This window comes from Astyanax mexicanus, chromosome 5, assembly GCF_023375975.1.
Source record: "Astyanax mexicanus isolate ESR-SI-001 chromosome 5, AstMex3_surface, whole genome shotgun sequence".
Lineage (NCBI taxonomy): Eukaryota > Metazoa > Chordata > Actinopteri > Characiformes > Acestrorhamphidae > Astyanax > Astyanax mexicanus.
In genome coordinates this window covers 40,394,304-40,420,278 of record NC_064412.1, presented here as the reverse complement: position 1 = coordinate 40,420,278, position 25,975 = coordinate 40,394,304, and the positions used below count along the sequence as shown (strand labels likewise).

General features: G+C 37.8%; 1 protein-coding gene across 4 annotated transcripts in view; it reads left to right on the top strand.

The window, feature by feature from the left end:
- The window catches only part of tanc1a (tetratricopeptide repeat, ankyrin repeat and coiled-coil containing 1a), a 138,299-nt gene that overhangs the window by 47,937 nt on the left and 64,387 nt on the right, over positions 1-25,975 (top strand). For 3 of the 4 annotated variants that reach the window (XM_022675252.2, XM_022675253.2, XM_049479060.1), the window contains exons 5-6: positions 13,521-13,645; positions 25,559-25,778. In XM_022675252.2, coding sequence (XP_022530973.2) covers positions 13,521-13,645; positions 25,559-25,778 — 345 coding nt within the window. Of the gene's footprint in view, positions 1-12,161; positions 12,247-13,520; positions 13,646-25,558; positions 25,779-25,975 lie in introns of those variants that run through there. The other variant, XM_022675254.2, reaches the window with a different exon arrangement.

Genomic DNA, 25,975 nt, shown 5'->3' with positions numbered 1-25,975 from the left:
AGCAGGCTGTACTGATTCAGTACTGGAAATTCCTGCATGGACTCAGAAATACTACCAGAAATCACTGTCTGGAAGTTAATAAATAAAAGTCAATTTCTCTTTTAATAGCATAACTGTATTATTAATATAATTACTAAACCTGTGTTATTATATGGTCCTAAAATGCCAATAATATGTACATATATGTTGATGGTTATCGTAGCAGGCCTAATCACAGCCTCTTAGCTAACTTCCCAGTAGAGTAAACTTAAGTTGCTCAAAAAAAGAGAGAGCTAAGAACTAAACCTCGTTCAGTTTGTTTTGTATTGCAATTATGTTTGAATCATAGGAACATTTTTCACAAAAGCGAGGCCTTTTTTTTGAATGCTCATGTTCTCTTTCTATTATTAGCATCTGATTTTTTCAGTTATGAATGGCAGCTGCAGAACATAGCATAGATGATTCTGGTTTATCAGAGAGTTTCCATGACTGCTGGATGAAGGAGGCGAAGTTAGGCAGCCATTTGTAGAAGCTGAGAAAACACAGGGAAAACTCATGAAGTCTTGTATCACTAACTGAGATATTTCAGTAGGGTGGTGTTTACAGTTGCAAGAAAAAGCATGTAAACCCTTTGGGATTACTTGGATTTCTGCATAAATTGGTAAATAAATGTGTTCTGATCTTCATCAGAAGTCACAGCAAGAGACAAACACAGTCTGTTTAAACTAATACCACACAAACAAATATATGTTTGCATGGTTTTATTGAACACAACATGTTAACATTCACAGTACGGGGGGAAAAAGTATGTGAACCTTTGCCAGTAGTGCTGTGGAATAATTTCAACAAACGTAAACGTTTGGACAGCAGTGGCTTTCTCCATGGTGTTCTCCCATGAACTCCATTCTGTTTAATGTTTTTCTTATTGTAGATTTGTCAACAAAAATGTTAGCATGTGCCAGAGATTTCTGTAAGTCTTTAGCCGAAACTCTAGGATTCTTCCTCACCTCATTGATCATTCTACACTGTGCTCCTGCAGTCATCTTTACAGGACAACCACGCATAGAGAAAGTAGCAACAGTGCTGAACTTTCTCCATTTGTAGACCGCCTGTCTTACCGTGGTCACATGAACCTCAAGGATTTTAAATATACTTTTGTAACCCTTTCCAGCTTCATGCAAGTCAACAATTCTTGACTGTAGGTCTTCTGAGAGCTCTTTTGTGAGAGGCATGAATTCCATCAAGCAATGCTTCTTACAAACAGCAAACACATCCAATCTCATCACATTGATTGGACTCCAGGTTAGCTGACTCCTGTAATGTTAACATGTTCAAAAAAAACAACACAAACATAATTTTGTGTGGTATTAGTTTAAGCAGACTGTTTGTCTATTGTTGACTTAAATGAAGATCAGAACACATTTAATGACCAATTTTTGCAGAAATCCAAGTAATCCCAAAGGATTCACATACTTTTTCTTGCAAATGTGTATGTTAGGACAGTACAACCTTAATAAATATGACTCACTTTTTTCCCATTGGCTTCTGGCACCATCTGCATACTTGGCATGTTGCCTAGTCACTGGCACTTACCGTCAATATGTAGTCGTTTCTCGAGGCTACATTATTTTAGGTAAAAATGTATCTCTTATGTAATAGTTGCCTGGCCTCAGATTGCTGTAAGAGCAAGATAAACTTTCCTCCACTGCTCCACTGCAAGTCTTTTAACTTAACACATTACAATTCTCTTGAAAAAAATTAGTTGTTGCAAATAATCATTCTAAGTACACTATTCTTAAACTATTTTTTTTAGTTAAACTAAGTAAACAAATTGGTTAAAACAACACAGACTACCTATTCCGTTTTAATGATTTTTCTTTGCACAATTGGTCTGCATTCTTTTGTAAGCACACAAACAATATAAGTCAACTAATTAGATTTTACAGTAAATCTGTCATCAAATGTGGTTAATTTCTGTCTTAATATTTGCAGCAATAATGCATGCGAGCCTGCTCCACCCCTCAAATTTTATTCTGGAGGAGAAGACATATTGCTATGGCAACATTCAGTGTCATTTCTCATTTCTGTGAGCAGTGACCAGTATTTTCCTCTGCTCCACTGCGAGCGCAATCTCGATGATTCAGTTCTAATGAGTACTAATGATTTACACAGCGCTGTTCCTTCATCACCATCCTGTTACATTTCCCACTGCAGATTCCTCATTAATGCTGAATCTACTCCCACAGCCTGGCCGACCACTCCCTCCGCCCCGCCGCCGCGCGTGTTTCTACCATTAGATGCTAAAATAAACCCTGAATCGACAGGCCTGTAATTTACTTGTCATTTTGCAGTGGAAAAGTTTGACTTGTTACAGTAAAACGGCAGCACTGGTCCAGCGGGCACAAGCCCATGGCCTTTGGGTTTCAGGTCAGTGGCCAAAAAAAATGGAAGCCAGCTTAATGGGTTTAGTCTGGGTTGGTTTTCATAACGGTTTATTGAGTGGACCAACAGTTACTTAGGGTGTTATATTTTACACATTTTTTTTTACACAGTCCAGTCAGATCATTGTGACAACCTCCTTGCCTGTACATTCACTGTCCAGCTTATCAGCTCTGCTGTTCACATAGGACATGTTGTAGTTTTATATATACACTGTAGTAGGACTAAAGTACTTCTGTTTCCCTTCATATTTTATTTTCTTCCTTTTATCCTGTTTAATGGTCAGGGCTCCAAAGGACCACCAATAACAATAACAATCATCAGGTTGTGCGGCAGTTTTGTTTTTATGCACTGTCATTATAGATAACAGCCAGCTCTTTTCTTCTTAATTATTACGATCTGAAAGGACTTGTCAAATTAGAGAACAATGATGGGGATGTTTCTATTTCTGTTGTTTAGTTACAATGTGTTTAATTAATTGCTAAGTTGATTATCAAAGACAGGCAGTGCACTTACAGTGTACAGTATTACCAAATACAGTATTACAGTTCATTTTTTGCATAAATAGTTCCAACTTTAGATTTGTATTTGTTCAGTTTTAATCTTAACCAAGTGTGTGAGTGTGCTGATTTGGAGATCACACACATTCACATACTGAGTGTGACTCATAGATGACAACATGTGTAGGTCTTCCATAGTGTCTTGTTTTTAACTTCTTTTAACAGGGGACAGGATACACTGGACACTTTTCTGCAGTTATTATCACAGTATTCAGGGCCTTCTGCATTTGGCTGTAATATCATGCATCACACACCATAATAGGACACCCAAGTCCATAACTGTTCTGCTATTTTCAATTGAAGGAAAGCTTGGTAATTATTATTGAATTAATGTGTTAATGTACATAGGGACAGCCTGTTCCATACTTGGATTATATATATATATATATATATATATATATATATATATATATATATATATATATATATATATATATATATATATATATAATTCTTGAAGTGCTGGCGGATATTCGAGACTTTGCGCTCCTCCGCCTTCTGCTTGAGGATGCCCCAAAGATGTTCTGTTGGGTTTAGGTCTGGAGACATGCTTGGCCAGTTCATCACCTTTACCCTCAGCCTCTTCAAAAAAGCAGTGCTCGTTTTAAAGGTGTGTTTGGGGTCATTATCATGTTGGAACACTGCCCTGCAACCCAATTTCCAGAGGGAGGGTATCAAGCTCTGCTTCAGTATTTCACAGTACATGTTGGAGTTTATGTGTTCCACAGTGAAATGTAACTCCCCAAAACCTGCTGCACTCATGCAGCCCCAGACCATCGCATTCCGACCACCATGCTTGACTGTAGGCATGACACACTTATCTTTGATCTCCTCACCTGATTGCCGCCACACATGTTTGAGAACATCTGAGCCAAACAAAGGAATCTTGGTTTCATCAGACCATATCCATCAGACCATTTGTTGACATGTCTTCAGCAAACTGTTTGTGGGCTTTCTTGTGTACATACTTCAGAAGAGGCTACTTTCTGGGGTGACATCTATGCAGACCAATTTGATGTAGTGTGCGGCGTATGGTCTGAGCACTGAGAGGCTGACCCCCCACCTCTTCAATCTCTGCAGCAATGCTGACAGCACTACTGCACCTATCTTTCAAAGAAAGCATTTGGACATGATGCTGAGCACGTGCACTCACTGTCCTGCAGCTCAGTTTCAGGGTGTTGGCAATCTTCTTGTGGCCTTGGCCATCTTCATGTAGCACAACAATTCGTCTTTTAAGATCCTCAGAGAGTTCTTTGCCGTTAGGTGCCACAGTCTGCCTAACTTTGCATTTGAGAGACTTTCATACACTGGGCTTAATATTCTGTTATTAATGTTGCTATTAATCTGAACTCTTGGGAATTATTGAAACCAGTTCAGCATATTTATGGCATTTCACAGAGTTTTGTTGATGAAAGTACAAGATGTATAGGCCTACATAGAAGGAGTTAACAAGCGAAGCAAAGTCTTTTTGTCAGATTTTGTCTTTCACCTAATTTTAACGTGTCAGTTTTGCCAGTGCTTGTAAGTCTCTCTGCATATCCCACTGACTTACCTCCCATCTGGAAGGACTGGGAGTGCGCATGCTCAGAGGCCTCAGCTTCTCAAGGCAGTATGCCACTCAGGAGCCCCACAGTGAAAGGTTTTAATATCTTCAGTCTCCAACCCAAGAGAGAACGTCTGTTGTACGCTGACCCAAGAGCTTGTGGAGTGGAGGCTTTTAGCATGCCCTCATTATTCTGAATTTTGTACAGAGCCTGATTCTGAGTGCCTTGCTTTGTCCATTAGCATACTTCACTGCTGATCATGACCTGGTGAAGCTTGGCCTTGGAAACCTTCTCGTAGAGGACAGACGATGAAGACACATGATGATATAATACAGTAAACATACATAGAGAAAAGAAACTCTTGATCAGTAAGAAGTCTCCAGTGCCTTTATTCTCTCACTGGGCTCTGCATTAGAGAGGCTGGAAGAGGCTGAATGTAATTGAACTTAATGATGGCTCTATTCAACAGGTCATCTTCTAGAACCATGTTCAGCTTGTGTTCTACTTAAAGACTCAGGGCTTGCATCTTATGCAAACAACTTTTAAAAAATCTACATAGTGCAGATGTGTTTTTACTATAGGACATGTGATAAATGTGTAAATAGTATCCCTTTACAAGTACAGTGATTATCCATTAATATTGTACACTGTCACAAATGTGGGTAACACTTTACTTGGATGGTAACTAACATTCAAGTAAATGTCTATTAAATGTAACTAACATTCTATGTGAAAATAAATGATACTCCATTGAAGCTAACCTTGCACACAACATTTTTAGAGTTACGTTTCAGGATTAAGTTCAGTTTTTGGTTAGGATTAGGTTTTAGAGTTGATTCATGGTTGAGGTTAAGCTTAGAGTTTAAGTTAGGTGTAGGGTTTGGTTTTTATAGAGAATTAGTTACATTAAACTTAGAATTTAGTTGTATTTAATATACATTCTGTTGAATGTGAGGCATCTATAATGGACCATCCAGATAAAGTGATGATAAAGTGTTTCATGGTGTTGATAAGTATAATACAACTCCTAACATATACCCAAAGTAATTGAGGAACCAACTGTTTTGAGAATTGTGGATAAAATACACACTGTTGCCTAATTTATAGCAGTAATAGCTTTCTAAATTTTACACAATTATAGACTGTAAAAAATACCCTATACATCACTTCATATTTTGAGTAAATGTTACAGAACAGCTTAGACACACTAGAAAAATATGTCAGTATCTGCCAAAATATCTTTTCTTTTGGCTCCCAGCATCAGTGTATAGGCTGACCGCCGTGTTGTAGGCCATAAGATCAAATTATCCATTGTGTTTACTGAAAAGTGTAACTTTATACTGGTCGAGAATTTCAGGACAGTAACTCTGTGCTGGATAAATTTTTTTCATTTTTGGGAAAATAGGCTGGCAGAATAGGTAGCATTTTAACGTTTTTTCAAACATTCTCGAAAAACAGTTTTTTTTACAGCATGTTATACAGTAGAGTCACTATAAAATAACAGTCACATGCTGGCACTGTAAATTTACCATAAAACACATTTATTCTACTGTTATATACTGTAATTCAATATACAGTAAAATGCTAACATATCTGCAGGTAGTATTTCACTGTTAATTTGTAAAAATAGTGTCACAACAAGTGATAATAACCAATATTACAACCAACTAATAGTAATATTAACATTTTTGTAGAAAATGAGCAGCTAAAATGTTCTTGTAAGCTATAGAGCACACTTCACAATCTGGATTCCTGGATTTGAGATTTGTACTTAAATGACAAAAAAATATAAAATAATAATTACAGTACCCAACCTCCCCAAGTAAAACTAAGCTACTCTGAATTGGGCTTTAGTTAAGCGACATTTTTTGTAGAGATGCATCAAATATTTAGCAGTCGGAAATAGTTGGTGTGGTGTGCATCAGAGCGTTAGTGTATTCAAACACCAGGTTTAAGTAATTTTTTTCTGAATTACTCTGACAAATTAAATGAAATAAAGCATTGTGCTAAGTATCGGTTTGCTAAGTTTTCTACCTAGTTGTTTTCCAGCTGAAAGACATAAGCTAATTTACAAATCTAGTGTATTAATGTCAGCTGAACTAACCAAAAGACAAAAGTCTTTCAGTGTTTACTAGGACTAGGAGTGCTGTATCAACGGCATTTGGAAAAGAGTCTGGTTTACCAAATTAAGGAGACAATCGGGTAAAATTTGAAACTAAGTAACATTTAAAAAAGAATTGCACTACTGAAGTAAATGTATTATGCTTTGATAGTATGTCTGCTGTGATATTGAAATGGTTAGATTTAGTATTCAACCTTCAGTCAAATGTTTAATTTTGTATGGCTTTGGTTTTAGGCCCATTTTTCATTTGGGTGCATCTGTAATTCTTTTCTGTTTACTGCTATGAAGACAGGGCAGTAGAATGGCACTCCTGTTATCAAGTGGATAGCATTAGCTTTTTTCTCCTGGACACAGATCCTGTGATAACAGATGTCCCTGCATGCCTCCAGACTGCCTCCCTCTCTCCCTCTCTTTCTCTCTCTCTGTCTCTTGGCTGTATTCTACATTGCATTATTACTTTCCTTCTCTGTCCTTCTGCCTTTTTCCTTCATACCTCTAAATATTGCACAGAACTCCAAGCTAGATTTATTTTGAATTGATATCTACATTATTACTATTATTTCTTTCTGATATATCTTATATCTTTTCATTTGTTTCCATCTTTTTTATTTCTCTGTTGTTCCACAGCAACCCATCAGTTGCTGTATGTCCCTCAAAACTGCAACAATATCAAGCTTACTTTTTTTTAAATCTTTCTGCTTGTCTGCTTGCTTTTGTATCTGGAGTATAGTAATGAGGAGAGAGGGAGCGAGGGATGGAGAACGGAGGTGTGGAAGGGGGGAGGAGAGTGTGGCCGTGAGCTTTTTAGCATGCTAATAGATTGCAGCGTTTGGAAGAGGGGAAAAATGATGGGCACCATGCTAGCAGAGCAAGATGGGAGACGATACAAATCCAGAAAAATCAGCCAGGAGAGATTGAAAGAAAGGAGAAAAGGAAAGAACGACAAGAATGAGAAGAATGGATGGAATGTTGATTGTCTGAATAATGTATTTTACGCCAATGGGCGTGGTGGTCTGAAAGTAAGGTGTGTTCAGGTAAATTTCTGGCATTTTGCCATCTTAGCAACAGAAAACACAGGTGCGTCACTGACCAAAAAAAGCCTAGACAGCAGTCAACTGTTAGCAGATGTTCATTGCTATCTTGGCAATAAGGCATGCCTTGTGCACTCAACACGAGTACACACACACACAAGAACACAGAGTAGAGCACAAATCCAAATTTTACATTAACATTAAACAGAATACAAAAAAAAAAACAACAATGCTGTTTCTGTAAATTATTTGCTTGCTCACCTTGACAGTATGAACACACAGGTCAGTTTCCTCTGCTGAGAAGTGCAAAAGCGATGCGCCATTAAAATACCAAACTGCCAAAGTCAGAGCACACTTGGCTTTTAAAGGGAATTGCTAGTGACATGCTTATTGGTTTATTTCACATTATGGCCAGAGCACACCCATGGTTAGGTAAGATATTTAGTACATGCATTTTGCGAGTTTTGAGCCGTGCAAGATGTATTTTTACTGTCGTTATGCTTGCGAAGCATTTTTTTTTTACAGTGCATGCCCTTATCACAACACGCTAAGAAGACAGAATGTCGTTTTGTAGTGCTTTTTAATGTAGTTGTTTTTTTATGTAAGTATTGCACATTGTGCCCTGCCAAAAATAGAAAAATCCAGCTCTGCATGTGGATGTACAGGAGGATATGGCTCAGTGTACACACAGCCTTAGCAGGTGGAAAGAGATGCAGAGACTCTACGGTGGGTCTATCTCTTTTGGCACGCCCAGATAAATGGTAAAAAAGAGCTGGCATTAGACTCATGGCACTGTGTAAATACATTTGGAAGGGATTCCCACTGATACAATCTCCTGTACACCTACTACAATGGGTGGTACAGTGGCTAGGTGGTTAGCATGTTTGCATCTCAGCACTGGGCTCTTCGGTTTAAGTCCTAACCTGGGTGGTGGTAGCACCCTGTGAGTTTTCTCTGGGAATTCTGGTTTCCTTCCACAGTCCAAAAAGAAAAAATTCCATGTGTATTGTCAAGTTATTAAATGTAAAAGAATTACAAAAAGGACTTCTATTTGAACTTCTATTTGGTGCTAGGTGATGTAACCAGAGCAAGACTTGACTGCTCATTTGTAGACCCGGTCTTTTTTTCAGCACAAGCAGATCTCAGACCACCTTCATTGAGCTTATAGTGGAAAAGAAAAGTTGAAAAGTTGAAATTTACACTGAGAAATTCAGTCAGTCTAACTCAGCTAAGGTTAAGTTAGCTGGATAGCTTGCTACTTGAGCTAGCATTACTTTTCTAGCCCTGTACAGCTTGTATTTTTAGCTCAAAAACTGTCAGTTAGTAAAGATATACAGTAAACTGATTTAATTAATTTAATTTTTCAAATAGTGTGATTAAAAAATTACCCTGCAGTTTATTAGCTCTCCCCGGCAGTGGAGGAGTGTGGGCTTGTTACTGCTGCTACTGTTACTGCTGTGTAATAATAAGAAAGGACTGTTTTGGTCATTGAAACACATGAGGTGGTTGTGGCTACACATCATACTGCAATCGACCAGCAGAGGTGCTAGATCTGTGGTGGTTTCATTTTTGGGAATTGTTGCGTTTTTATACATTATACAACTGTAATACAATTTCAAATAAAAAATTTTAATTGTGCAATATATTCCACCCTTTTTCTAATATAGATTTAACAAACTTGTGGGTCCTTGTAAGCCGTTTCTCGCACACAAGCTTCTTGTCATACATTAACATTACATTACAGAACACATATAGTAAACCATGTAATTAATAGAAGTAAATGGTTGTGGGTTGGCCTTGAGGCAGGTATCATTGCTGTGTGTCTCAGCTTGGGTAAAGCTAGCCAGCAGCAGCATCAATAAATGATGATCCGAGGTGGTGTGTAAAGTCTGATTGATGGATGGGATGTTAACTGGCGAGAGATGGAGAGAATGTGTTTGTGTGCGAGCGAGAGAGACAGAGAGGGAGAGAAAGATTGCTGATAGACCGCAGTATGATAATATATTGTGGTCCAGTGCCCTTCTATTCTCCATAGGGGACAAACCATTTTTCACACTCCCCACCTTACATTTACACATTTACCACCACACTACATTTTGTCCCAGTGTCTGAATACATATATGTATATTATAAGTAATATTCAGTCTTGTTCATGGGCATTGATTTACAGAAAAGCAAGCTTTATTATTCTCTGGCTATGACTGGCTATGAATTATCCCACTCCCATGCCTTAGTAAGTCGTGGCTATTTTTTTTTACATGATGTCACCTTAGAGGCTCCTTCATTTTCATACATAAGGTGCACCAGATTATAAGGCGCATTAATTGTCACTAGTACGGAACAGGGGTGTCTCCATGTTTCCCTTCTAATTCAGCAAGTCTAGTGTTGTGGTAAGCCAGGGCGATATTAGCTAGTGGTTTGTCCCACACCGCTGATTTTAACACGGTAAATGTGCAGGCTACAGCAGTATTAGCATTAGCCGCTAACCGCGCTAAGTGCTAGCTCTTTTGCCGTTCAGAGGTGATTATTATCATCCTGGCTAGCACTGCTGGAGCAGCATTAGCATTGGCCGCTAAATGATAGGTCTTTCACTGTTCAGAGGTGAGTATTATCTGCCTGTAGGCTGCTTCTAACTGCGCAAAGCGTTAGCTCTTTCACCGTTCTGAGGCGAGTATATTGCCTCTGTGCAAGTGCTAATACTGCTGTAGCCTGCACATTTACCATGTTAAAACAAGCTACATGGGACAAACCGCTAGCTAATAACTCCCAGGCTTACCAGAACACTTAGAATTAGAAGGGAAACATGGCGACACCACTGTTCATTACTAATGTCGATTAATGCTCCTTATAATCTGGTGCACTTTATGTATTGAAAATATGTCATGAAAAAAAAATAAATAAATAAACGTTTACGTTCCTCAGGCAGTCATATTGTGCACAACCACTGACAGATGCTTGCATTGTAACCTGTGAAACAAAATTACCTACGAGTTAATTAAATCGTAGCCATTAAGGCGTGGCCACACCTTAATTATCTTGTTCCCATGCCTTAATTATCTCGTTCCTATGCCTTAGGATCTTGCTCCTATGTCTTAATTATCTTGTTCTCATGCCTTAGGATCTCATTCCTATGCCTTAATAAGTCGTGGTCATGCATTTTTTTTCTGACATATTGTCACCTTAGGGGCTCCGTAGAAAATAGACCAGAAAATAGACTTTCATTGATAGTGTGCTGTATAATCTGTTGTACCTTATGGTGCAATGGAGGTATTGAAGGAAGATAAACGTTTACCTGGAGCAATAAAGCAAACATTTTGACGGATATGGGGAAAATTTATTGAGCTACACATACAGGATTAGTGTATAAGGCAAGAAAAAAGTTTGACTTTTCAATAAAGATGCCATTTTTTTTTCTTGTCTTGTGGAGATGATCATTAAATCCATGTGTCGAGGCACTGTAGTCAGAGCCAAGATGAATGGTTAGTTTTTGAACATCACATATCCACAAGGCCTGGAGTCATGGTGTGGGGTGTATTTTTGTATGATGCCAGATCACCTGTGGACTTCATTGCAGGCAATTTGACAGCCCAGGGTTACATAAATACGGTCCTGCAATCAGTGGCCCTACCAGAAGACACAGATGCTCCGCCATGACCAGCACTATGGTCAGACCAATCCCTGATTAAAAATATGTGGAATCTTATTGGAAATTCTATCAATAGTCTGCCTCTACTGCAAAATCAGCAGGAATTGCATGAGAATATTCCAGCTATATGGAATGGATTATTGCAGGACACCGTTAGGAACCTCTACAACTCCCTGCTGAGCTATCTGGCATGTGGCATTACACATGAGTTACACACTACTCCTGTGTCTGTGCAGCAAAAAAAATATTACCCATATCAGGCTAAATTTGTAATCATTTAGTGTTCATGGTAACGTTTATCCTCCTTCAGAATGCATTGTGATTGTTGGTATGCACAGTAAGTATGAGTATAGTTGGCACATCTCATAGAGCTGTTGCTCAGCAGATATGCAACCAGTGTGAGGTTATAGGGGGCAGTATGTGTATGTGTATGTGTGTGTGTGCGTGTGTGTGACTGCAGTGATCCAGATTACTGCTCATTCAGATTCAGAGCCAGTCCTCTGATCGTGAGAGGAAAAGACACACACACATACACACACACACACACACACACACACACACCCTCACACTTACTGAAGGCTGGTCTAGGTACAGTTGGAAGCTGTGTTATCGTAGTGGCTGCATCTCTAATCCAACTGGACTTAAGCTGCATGGTGAACGATAGAGAGAGAGCTAGAAAGAGAAAGAGAGAGCGAGAGCAGGGGAGAGAGAGGGGGAAAAAAGAGAAAAAGGCAAAGGGAGGGCGTGAGAGGTATAGGGATAGCTGAACGGGAGAAAGCCGAGCAACCGCGAGAGAGGCAGTGGGAGCGGGCGAGTGAGGGAGGGAGGGAGGGAGGGACTGCGATTGAGAGAGGCGAGAGAGCGAGGGATTGAGAAACAAACTGGGGGACGAGAGGAGCGAGCTACTGGAGCTGCTGGGATCTCGGTGAGTTGGGATCTTCTATCTTTGTTCAGGTCTGGGATGTTTCTCACTGCTAGAATGGCAGCCTAGTATTTGTGGTGTTGAGCGAGGGCTGTAGGGAGTAGGAGCTGTACTATCATTAATATTAGTTATACATAATGGTAATAACATGTTATATATATTTTTAAGGAGAATGACAGCATTGTATTGGAAATTGTTTATGGTGACATATTTGAAAGACATTATATATTTAATGTTATGCAGAGTAACAGTGTTTTATTGGTCACTGAATGAATGAAAACTAAATGGACACTAATTTTATATGGTGATAACCTGTTATATATGTAATATTAAACAAAGTGGCAGTTTTTGTATCGAAGACAGAATGAAAGCGGAATAGAGAATCATGTTATAAATTGATGACATGTTATATGAAATGTTATGGAGAAGGACAGCATTGTGTTGGTCACCAGGTGTTGTATTGAAAGTATCTTATAGTGATGATATGTTATGTATTTAATGTTATACAGACTGACAGTGTTTTATTTTGTAAATTAAGAAAAACAGTATGGAAACACGTTTTTTTTATATATATGGTGATAACACATTATATATTTATATAATGTTGTATGCAGTTACTGTATTTTTAGTGAGAGAATAAATAGGGTATGGACATTTATTTTATATTGTGATCACATTGTACATTTAATGTTATACAGAATGACTATTCTGCCCTGGTAACTGAATGAATTTTGTATGGAACGTATAGTTTAAGGGTGATCACATGTATAGTAGTAATATGTTATGCAGAGTAATAGTGTAACACAGTACACAGTGTGGAAATCAATGTTATATGCAAAAACATGTTGTAAAGTTAACGTTATACACAATGACACTGTTTTGTAAACTGAATGGTTGTCATATGGAAACATAACATTGCATAGTAATAAGTTATTTGTAATGTAATGTAGAATGGCAGCATTGTATGGGTCATTAAGTGCTGTATGGATCCTGATACATGGTGATAAAATATTATACTTTTAATATTAAACAAAGTGGCAGTGTTACTGGTGACTAAATGGAAAGGAAGCTAGTGTTATATGTTAATGCTGATGCTATATATTTAAAATGACATTGTGGTGTTATCAGTCATAACCAGTGCAGTGTCATATGATAACCAATAAAAGTAATTGAGGTAAGGTTTACCTCTAGTATATAAGACAGTCTGGTGTGTTACAAGTGTGTTTTTATATCTGTGTGTGTGTATGTGTGCATGTGCATGTGTGTGTGTGAGACAGATCCTCTCTCGCCAGCGAAGACTGGCTCCTCCCCTGCTGCTCAGGAACTGATGACACGGCTGGGCTTCCTACTGGGAGACACCATCCCCACCTCATCACACACAGCCATGGAGGAAAGAAACCAGGTAAACCCACACCCACACACACACACACACACAGATTTATTGTATTCATACCAATGTGGAGGAAGAAAACAGGATTCATAAACACAGACACACCCACCAAGCCCCACGAAGATGGAGGATAAAAATATGTGCACCTGATGATTTTCCACATATTTCTGGGGCCTGATGGGCGTGTCTATGAAGTCACTGCTATGTTTATATACATATATTTACACTACTGCTCGAAAATTTGGGATCACACATGAGGATGAGGATCAGAACATGCAGATATTTTCATAGTAAAAAAGATTGATTTGAGTAGAAATTTTGAAATTATTCCATTAATCAAAAAAACAAACTTTGGCAGCAATTACAGACAGTCTGGCAGACCCTAGGCATCCTATGTGTCTATTTTCCTAGGTAATCTGAAATGTTTTTACCTCATGCTTCCTGAAGTATCTCCCACAACATGGATTGGCTTAATGTAGCAATCCTCCACAACAAATCAGTAGGGTTCAAAGACGCTGTCCATTCCATTCCATTCATTCTGTCTGACTCCTGATTTGTTAATTATTGCAGACACATTTTGGAGTTGTGTTTACGGTCATTATACTGTTGTAGATTGATGAAATTGGCCCAAATCAAGCGCTGCCACATGACATGGCATGACATTGCAAAATCCTGTGGTTGCCTTTCTTCTTCAAGGTCCTTTCCACTCTATATAAATCTCCTATTATACCATCTTTAAACCATCCCCAGATCATCATGCTGCCTCCACCATGCTTGTGACATTACAATAAGATTTGGTCTTGCATCTTTTCATTGTTCTTGTGCCTTACAATTGTTCTTTTGCTTGATTCAAAGACTTCAGACTCATCTGTTCACTTCACCTTCTTCCAATCTTCACGTGTTCAGTGTCTTTTCTCTTTGGCTCATCGCAGTCTTTTCTTTTTATTGGCCAGTGTGAGGTATGACTTTTACTGGGCTAAACAGCCATAAAGTCCAGCATCCTGAAGTCACCTCTTTATCATTGTAAACATTTTCAACGTATTACAGTCAGATCAGTCTAACCACATTAGGGGGTGACTTCATCCACATTTAATTCAAGTGTAAACAGAAAGTTTTCTGTACTCAAATCCCATCAGGCAAGCAAAAATACTCTGGTCATGCAGGGGATGTGTTTAAATAAATGCAAAATGAGGTTAAAGTTGATTCAGATACTATCCAGGTACAAAATGCCTGTTCAGTGCAAGTTTTGTGCATGAATGGGTTCAATAAATGTAGTTCATTGAACACGTTCGTATTTTTTTGTGAACTCTGAACGACTTCGTTTACAAATTGTGAATGTAAGCATGGTTCCCTCTCGCACTACTTAATACGTAGCCAAGCAAGAGTCGGAGAGCCTACGCACATAATATGGATAGTGATTGACGGGTAGAAATGGGTTCTGTTGAAAAAGAACAGCAGCCTATTTTATTTAGAGAACAAATCAACAGGAACCGATGAAAATCTTTTAACTGTTAATTTTGTTAATTTTTTTTGTTAACTATGAACGTGAACTAGTTTATTTGAATGAGTATGAACTGAACCTTGAACTACTTAATTTTAAACGTGACTGGTTTTTATTTTTAAAACTGACACAACACATGTTAATGCCAGGAGTAAACAGGCTCCATTAAATGCCTTGACTTGTTTTTTTTTATTAACTCTATGCGAATAATCACACTTTTTTTCTCTTCTTAATTAATGAATATTTAAATATAAATAAAAGCATCAGTGTTAGATTGCCTATATTAAATGATATTTATATTATTGATGTCAATAAATAAATAAATGACTGTGATATTCACAACAATATTCTGTGTTTTAATTATGATTCAAATTATAATTAAAAAAATGTAAGGCAGAAGAGAACAATAGTTGTGCAGTGTGGTATGCCTGGCAAACAGACTTATAGCAAATAAATGCTAGTGTAGCTCAAGTTCCAAGAGGAAACGTGTGTGTGCAAGAATGTGAGAGAGTCAACATTTTTAGTATAAATAAAACATAACCTACCTTCTAAACTGGACAGTACATGATGCTGTTACATCATTAAACAAAACAGCTAAACAAAACAAAACCGCTATGTAAATGTCTCGTTTATAGCATGCGGTAAAATGTTAACATTAACAGCCCTATTTATAATCCGTCACTAATGGCAGATTCTTAAAATCTGCTGTCCAAATACTGTCCCAAACCTATTACAGTGTTTTTTATTCAGTGTTTGTTGCATTTCATTCAAATAAACAGCAATTATTGTGCTCTTTCTAATGAATTGTTTAGCTGGTTAATGTCTTTTAAACGCTGATGATATTAATGACATGCTCAGAAATGATATATTGTGTATCACAATAATACATTTTTGACAATGTGATTAAACATTGTCATATACAAGCACCATATGTATACCAGTTAAAGAACCAATTAGGTTTTTACATAAATCTCGTTATCTTAATGTGGGCATGCACATTAGTCACATCACGTATGGCAAAATAAAACACACATCATGCTGCAACCTTGATTGGTGCTAAAGGAAAGTAAGTACTGTTCACATTTTCCATGTCAGATTAAATCTGCACAGTGCCATTTATTTCACCTCAATCTATAGTATACAGACTCAAGTACAAAAAAAATCCTGCTTTAAAAGTATGAAAACATCTTTAGTTACTCACTGTTTTGTACAGGATGGAAGTGTACATGTTGATTCTACATATAATTGCATTTACTATGATTTACAGACGCGACTATTTGGCTTAAATGCGAGATGCTGTTTTGTTTAGCCTAGCTTTTGTTAAACCTCTCGAACAGGACTGTGTCCATATGTACTTTTTCATGTTAGTCCAGTGATTCAGTAACATAATCAGTGTGGCACTCAGAACAGTGAGCTCTGCTGTGTGTGTGTGTTGTGTATGTGATTTTTTGGGCAGTGTATCAGGGATCTAAACCAGTCCTAAGAGGCTTACTTTGCATTTTATGGATCAGTGCGCACAGAGCTGGTAGTTATTCTTGGCTGCTGGGTTCTGCTGCAGAATTTTGTCGTGAATATCCATTCTGATGATTTATGGACGCAGACCTGGACGCTGGCGCCCTGTTGAAGCAGAAGTAGTTACTTAATTGAAAGCAGTAGCTGCATAAGCGACAGCTGTCCCTCATTATTCCTGACGTCGGAATCCCATGATAAATGTAAGAAACTGGTTAAGTGAATATCCAGTTTACTGTATGTCTGAGGCAGTTTTAACACTGCGGCTGATCATTTACATAGCGTGGGTAAATTATTCACAGCTGATGGCAGCACAGTCTGATCACATCGAACCTCGCAGAGGAGCTACACTATTAGATCCTGTTTTTAAAATCAGATTCTTATATCATCTTGATCCATAGTCACTGCACTGGGACATATACATCATGTTTCCAGACGTCTGTTGACTGTATAGGGTCAATAATCCATTACTGCAAATGGATACTGTATAATAAGCAGGTGTTAGTGTTGCGGCATCTCTGCATTCCTCAGTCTTGATCTGTAGGGTGATGGTGAGGTTGAGCGATGTGACAATATGATGTTGTGATCACGATATATTACTTTTTTTAACCATACATATCATAATACTGGTATGAATCAATATATCATAATATATTGCGATACTGCAGGCAAGGTGGTATATCATGATTGTTTTTTTATTTTAGAAAAAAAACACACTATCATATTTTAAAAAAAAATTCTAATATTTTTTTTAATCTAATCAGAACAGTGACAGAGAACACTGTCTGACACCAATCTTTACATATAAACTAATAATTAAAAATCTATACTGTGTTTTTGAAAATCAATCCAGTATTGTAAAACGAATTATTTTCTGGCCTAGCTCTCTAAAATTTTACGCTTTTACCCATTAATTGCAATTTTGAATCCTATTGGTGTCTGGATTAACTGTGCTGTTACAGATTAGACCTATAACATTATCACATAATCGATTTATCATACAATAGATGGACCTAAATGTCCTCAATAAAGTTTGCTAACCTCCATATTGCTAATTATGCTCAGGACAACAGTCAACAGTCAGCTGTGCAACCACGACTTTATCACTGTGTACACTGAGCACCCCAAACAAAATACCACAAAAAAAAAAAACATCTCACCCAGAGCCTTCAGCAATCAACTATAAAATAAAATATACTTACAAATCTGCTATTATAATAAAGTTATTATTAGTTATATTTATAATTTATATGTAATATTTATATACATTTATTTAATATTTATAAGGATTTATAATTATGCCCATGACACACTTAATAATTGTAGCTTAATAAAGCAGATATAGGCATTCTGCTGTTTGAGAATTTGACAGATGCTCATTCTCAATCATTTTCATCAATTTTCTCTCTCAAACCCTGCAATTTTGGAAATAAAAAATGAAAAGAGAAAGCACTTTGACTGAACATAAATTTATTTTATTTAACTTCACTATTATTTAACTGAAATTAACGTTTATATTTTTTGTGTATTTCAAAAACACCAAAGCACATTAATTAAAGTCTCGTCTAGCACTCTAAAATGCCGCTGGCTGCTGGACATGCATGGTGGAGTGCACAGTGGAGCAATAAAAAAAGGGCTACAGATATAAAACTCATTTTAGTTAAATAAACTTAAGATGAGTAAGGACCTGTAAAGTTATTCAAATATTGTCAAATATAAAGAAAAGGTTGAGGTTTTGGTAAGCTGTTACCATGATTTGAAAGTGAAAGTAATGTCAGTAAGTCTGTGTTACAAACCCAGCTTTTACATCAACAATAAACATAATAAAGAGAAAAATAAATTTGCTGTTCCCTTAAATGAGATGCTGCAGTACCTTAAGGTCAGTTTCCTCTGCTGAGATGCACAAAGTGCTCTTAAGATAGGAACGCGCCACAGTCACAGTGCGGGGAATGACTACTGGCACACTAATTGGTTTATTTCCCGCTACACCCAAAACACACCCATGAATAATTAAGAAAATTAGTACACGCCTTTTACAGCCTCCCGATACCAAAGACATAGGACACGCCCCTAAATCAATCTATGCAAAGCACAACTAACCAGTGCGCTATAGATCACTAAAATAGGGCCCTTAATATCTGAATATTTTAGTAATTGAAACTTTTAATGCTCTTGTTTTTCTAAATTGTAAATGAACTCAAACTGAAGTTATGAAAACTATGAAACTATAAATGTTGTAATTTAAAAACTGCACTTGAGGATACTTTCAAAGTTATTGATTTTTTTTCCAGATTGATTGCCCTTCATTTCTTTTTTCTTTACTGAGTAGATGAGAAATTCTTGCCATTATATGGATTGGAACATTACTCAAAACTCTACCTCTTCACAACTTTACAACTGATGCTCTCAAACAAAATTCAATATGGAACTTTTGTTTCATTGTTCAGCACAGCTGTTAACTGAAAGCCATTCCAAGTGACTCTACCTCATAAAGCTGAGATGTGCAAAACTGTGATCTAAGCAAGAGGTGCTACTTTGAAGAATCAAAAATATAAAACATGTTCTGTTTTTACTAAATAATTCTTTATGTTTTTCACAGAACATACAGAACATTTTAAAATAATAAAAAAGCCTACTGTACTGTACATGTGACAGCCCCCGATCTTCAAAGTGTCATATTTCATTACATTGTTATTTTACATTAAATGTAAATATAGTATATAGTAAGTATAGTGTAAAAAGTATTTTTATAGTAGCAACTATTTTATTTGAAATTAAAGCATCAGTGAGGTTAGGTGTTGATGTGGAGGTGCTAAATAATTTGTTCTGGATCACAAATACCCTCTAGCCTTGCATTGGAAATAGTGACTTCTAGTTTATGTAAAGTTGCTCTAAATTGAAGTGTTACCTGAAGCGACAGCTTCAGGTACACGTGTATAAGTTGGGAGGTGTTATCTTGTAAGTGAGGCTAAAGAAATGACAGAAATCGCATTCACATTCAATACAAGAAACCCCACAGGCATATCCTGGAGGTCAGTGCAGCTTTTTTAACCTCCATTGTGAGATGGCAACACTCATAGGACATGACACTTGGCATGTAGGTGTATTTATAGTTATATTTTGTTATTCTTTATTTCCTAGGGCAATGCAGGTTGTTAAATAAATCTAGTAAATTCAGGACTAGCTGCATACAATACACTGATTTGCATTCTGAAAAAAATAGTAAATCATGGATATTATTAGTAATTTTAAAACTCTCAACATATGCATTCCATGTAAACAACAGATAGAGACCCTGATCATACCTGGCATTACCGTGTGTCTTAAATGATTCGGTTATACTATGCTGTCTCAAAGGATTTAGGACCATTCCATTGTCTTAACTGCATAAACTGCATAGTAACAAGTATCTAATTGGATGCAGTAAATTCGTTATGTCATCATATTACTTTCTGTCCATTCCCCCTTTAATAAATTATTTCTGTAAGTGTTTCTTTTAAGATAAGAGTCCTCATCTTTAAAAGCAGTACTGCTGTGTTGCTAGTGCATTTTGCCCAATTCAACTTGTTCTCAAATATGAAACTTCAGCTGATGATAAGTTGTCCTATAAATAATTGGGATTAACAAATAAATTGACATTTAGTCAATTATGTAAATATTAATTAACTATGTAAATAATTAAAGTGAGACCAGATCTATACATATGTGGATACATTTTGGTCATTTTCCTGCACACAATACCTCAGTGGATTTGTGGAAATTAAGAAGTCATTTTACATAGTCCCTCTATCCTCACAGACTCACAAATAAATGGAAAATGGACAAACATAATTATATCTTTAAAGTGGATGTTTAATAGTTAAATGCAAATTGTTTGCAGTGAGTGACTGTGGTCTGGAAACCATGGAAATCACTGCATGTTGTTACTGCAGCTGTCTTCAGTTCATGCTTGTTTGTGGATATATCTGCCATGTTTTGTCTTCAGTGGGTAAAAAAAGCATCCTCTGTTAGGCTGAGGTTGGTAGACTGTCTCTTAAGAAGAACATTGTATCTTCTGCCCTAACCTTTCATTTTTTGTGGTTTGTGTTTTAATTCTACCACAAAGCGTCTCATTTTTTTTACATAATTTTTTATCCCACATTTACCTTTATCCTCCTATTACTGGTAATGCCCCAGACCAGAAGGGTGGAGAGTAGCACATGCCTCCTCCGATACATGTGAAGTCAAACTCCGCCTCTTTTCGAACTGCTGCTGATGCATCATTGCCAAGTAGCATCACAGCGCGCTCGGAGGAAAGCACAACAAATCAGTTCTGATACATTAGCTCACAGATGACTTGTGCTGAGTGACATCACCTTTTGGAGTAATGTGGGGAGAGAGCGCCATTTACCTACCCAGACAGAACAAGACCAATTATCCTCTCTCTGGGCTCTGCCAGCTGATGGCGAGCTGTCATCTTAATTTTTAAGAATTCCAATGTATGTACCAATAGAAATTCTCTAAAATTATCTGAAATGAACTCTGATCTGGAGATGCTTGTTTTTCATTGGATAGCAATGTTATGCAGTATCACTGACTCCACCATGTTTGGGATGGATATCTAATTTTCTTTAGTATACTCAGTTTAATCTTGGTTTTATCTATTCATATATCTTGTTCCACATCTGGGCAGGATCTTTTATGTTTCTAGCACTTTTAATTAGGCTTTGATTAGTTTTTGTTGTCAAGGGTATGTCCTTATGTCCTTTAAGAACAATGCATTTCCTTTATTAAGATGCTGTTTGGCAGCTTTTTTTATTTGTTTTGGGTCATTTTTATGGGTCATGTATACTGTGAAGCACCATCCTTCAGCTTGTCCTTCAGGTATTTGACTCTGAGCAGAAAGTAGAGCTTTATACAATTCAGAAATAATACTGCTCAGTTCCATTGGCAGCCATACATACCAATGCTATACCACTGTCTCTACAATATGTGACAGGTGATGTGGTACATTTAAGATCCTTCTATATACTTAGTTGTGGTATTAGCTGTCCAAAAAGGCTTGTTCTAGAACTGGCCAGTCTTTTTTTAGATGTGTCTCAGACCTTTTAACTAATTCAGCTAAATACAGTATATTTAGTGTATCCCTGTTGTTTCTGCTATCTCTCTAAATGGTTTATTATGTATTTCAGTTTAATACTAACCCTCTTCATCGTGACATATGGCAACATTGGGATTGAGATATGGCATCAGTCTTGCAGAATTGGGCTGAATGTGGTTTATACTTGGCAAGTAGAGAGTTGGCAAAAAAGTAGTATGGGCTGATTGTTGTATTATACTCTGCAACCAGAGTGTTGGCACAAGCTGCTCAAGCTGATTCCCATATTATACTCTGCAGCTGAAGTGTTAGAACAGCAACTTGGCTGATTCCCATACTGTTATTTGACAATCGGAGAGTCGGACAAGCGGCTCGGGACAATTCTTATATTATACTCGGCAACCAGAAAGCTGAAACAAGTGACTCGGGCTGATTCTCAGATTATTTTTGACAATCTGAGAGTTGGCCCAATGCAGCTCAGGCTTGGTTTGTGGTATTTTGCCGCAGAAATGGCCAGTGATTTTTGCTATCTATATTGTTACTATGTATCTATATGGATGCATAACCGATCAATTTCCCTTCTCTAATGTGCACTGGTGTTGTGAATCCATTGGGAATAGCGGCAGCAGACCAGTTTTAGCTGACCCGTTCCAATATAACTATAGCAGTGTGAAAATGTTGCAGGTTTATTGTTCTGTGCCAGACAGGGCGAAGGGCGTTTAGTTGTTGGACAGGATAAGAATGAGTGAGAGTGTGTGTGTTTGTGTGTGTGTGTGTGTGTGTGTGTGTGTACATAACGTGTGCGTGTTTGAAGTGGGTGGGGGGATGAGAGTCCTTCATCAGTGGACTGCTGGCAGGCGGCTACTCTCAGGAGACCAGGGCTCCGGTACACTGATTCCACACACAGACACACACACACACACACACACACACTCTTTCCCTGACCTATATAGAGTGTAAGTGTGTAGAGTAAGGCAGAGGTAGAGGACAAAGCTGGGTGCAGGGCCTAGATCTTTCCTGGATGAGTTCAAGATGGGCACAAGAACTATTCATTATGCAGCATAATACATACACTGCTCTAACTTCTGCTCAGGTTGTAGGGTTATGTGAAGGTCATACACCGCTGTGCATGTACTAAATGACTATCCTACACACCTGTCAACCATATCATTATGACCACTTCTTTATTTCTATACCATTATCATTATCATTTTCTCACTTTGTAGTTCTATAATTAAAGACTGTAGTTCTTCTGTTCTGTTTCTCTTCATACTTTATTATCCTCATTTCCCCCTGTTCTCAAATGCTCAGAACCTCACAGGAGAGACCACCACAGAGCACTTGTTATTTGGTGATGGGTCTTTCTCAGCACTGCAGTGACACTGGCATGGTGGTGGTGTGTTAGTAGTTGTGTGTTTTGCTGGTGGTATGCCTGGATCAGACACAGCAGTGCTGCTGGAGTTTTTAAACTCACTGTAAACTCACTGTTCACTCCATTACACACTCTTAACAAGGTTACCCCCCCCTAACCTCCACTTTGCTGCAGTAAGAGCCTCTGAACACTTTTCTTTGGAGGATGTCAGGATTTGACTGAATTCAAACACAAGATCATTAATGAGACCAGTTACTGTTACTGAATGATTATATGTGGATTTGATTCTGAATCACACATTTTAGAAGAAGCTCATTTACTTCAGAGAACATGAGTTTACAGCATAAAGGTGAAGAGCATTATACCATTATAACTGACATTTGACATTGGGCATTGTGACCTTAGGCTCATATGCTCCTATATGTGTTTAATTGAACATTTGTGTCAGCAGTCAGTGCAAATAAATGACTGGTATTTTACCAAAATTTCTTGGTTATTTATTATATGAATAATACATATGAGGAGAATATGTGTTGGTTAATTATTATTACTTCTGTAAATATGAAGAGAATGGGTTTTGATTTTGGTTTATTTATCTTTAAATGTTCACATAATAGAAAGCAAGACTGACTGGCATTTTTAATGAATAAATACATCCTGATATGATATGTAGTTAGTTATCTGGCTTGCTAAACTGTGATGTTGGTAATCCATTGGCTAAAGTTCTGAGAATGACACATGATTCAGTTGTATGTGGTCTTTTTTAGGCTCTGTGCAGTCATGTTGTTTGCTCTGTTTGTCGATGGCTCTGTTAGCTGAAATTGCATAATTCACCCATAATGTGTCAGAGTGAACTGATTGAACTGAATATATTTTATTGGTTGCTCATGCTGGAGATAAAGCTGGCCAAGAGGGAGTTTGTATATTTTTTGTGACCAAATAAAATTCCCATAAGATATTTTTGTTGTCTAAAGTTTATGCTACAAGGCCAGTGCAGCTAATGTAGACTTCTCTCTTGTGGTTAAGATGAGAAGGATCATTTATTTGGTTATTTAATATATTAATTGCAAGGAAGCTCAAAAAGTGTCTCAATCACTCTTAATTCACCCATCACCATTCTTTGTGATTATTTATATCATGTCAGATTAGTAATTGTTGACTTGGGATTGTTGTCTTTTGGTATTATATGGTGAAAATGGTGGTTAAAGAATGGATACAGAAGCCAACATATAGCCATATAGTTTTGGGGTAAGTCTACCCAAATTTCTAATCTCAAATATGAGGACTGTGCTAAAAGGTAAGACCAAGAAATAAACGCATTTATTAAACTCTAAAACAGTTCTACCAAGAGCAGTAGCCAAATGTCCAATCAGAATTCTGCCAAAACTTCCAGCTTAATAATAGACTCTTATTTTAGCTTTGGCCTTTTAAAGGGGTAGCAGATTATAAAGAAATTGGGTTCCCAACTGAATTCTCATGATATTTATGTGGAATGAAAAAATGGGGTCAGTAAGGTCTGTACAGACTACAAGGGGCAGTGTCAGTAAGGAGCACATTGGTCCCTGAAGGCTACGCTACATACGTAGCAGATGTTAGATTCTTATCATTTTCGTTACACCTTACAGTGTGCTGTGGTATTGGGCAGGTACTAGTGCAAGAGTACAACTGCTACATTATTTAAGGTGGAATATAATATAAAAATCATAAAGTGCATAAAAAGAAGCCGACTTCTGGTTTTTACATTGGCTGTCGATGGCATCAGTTTAGATTGAGTTGCTGACCAGCATACACTATGATAAAAATCTGCGGACTTGAGTCAGGGATAAAATAGGTCCGATGTTGTGTAGAGTAACTTCAGAAAAAGAACAGTTCGACGAAATAACTGAAAGTCCAATGTTTCAGTTACTTTTTTAAGTCCGTCGTGTGCACATGTAAACTTTTTTTTTTAAGCCCATTTTCTTCCTAATTTACAAGGCCAATTACCCAACACCCTATCTCTAGTGATGCCCCAACACCAAGAGGGTGAAGACTAGCACATGTCTCCTCCAATACATGTGAAGTCAGCCACCACCTCTTTTCGAACTTCTGCTGATGCAGCATTGCCGAGTAGCATCCCAGCACATTTGGAGTAAAGCTCAGCGACTTGATTCCGATACATCAGCTCACAGATGCCTTGTACTGAGCAACATCACCCTTTGGAGTGATGAGGGGAAAGAGTGCCATCTACCCACCCAGAGAGAGCAAGGCAATTGTGCTCTCTCAGGCAAGCTACATGAATGGTATTTTCGAACCAGCAATCTCCCGATCACAGTGGCAGCACTTGACCACTCAGAACCTTCATATGTAAACCTCTGACCACAACTATATTTACGTTATAATTGATTGAAAAATGTTATACGGCTGTGCCATTCTACTAATCCTTCTGTTTTTCCTCTCTTTCTTCTCCTCTCTATTTTTTTTCTGTAGTGTACGGTCAGCAGTCAGGGGGCGAGTCCATGCTCCACCCTGACCAGCAGTACAGCATCTCCCAGTGCTGAAAGCCCCTGCTCCAGTTTACCCCTCAGCTCTGGCTCTGCAGAGAGACCCTCTCCCTGCCACCCTGGACCATGCATCACCCCTGCAAGCACCACCACTACCACCACCACACCCAGCTCTACACTGGAGAGCAAGGACAGCGGCATCATCGGTAAGACTGACCCACATGCACGCACCAATGTACCACACTTGAGTCTGTTTCTTAAAAGCCACATTACATCACAATGCTTGCATCTTAAAATGGTGAAGCTGCTGACAAAAAAAAAAATTGTGGGTTATAGAGTTAAGTTAAGATCTGCTGCACTGTTTCACATGAAAGGCTGCACAATGTATCATTTTAGCATTGTT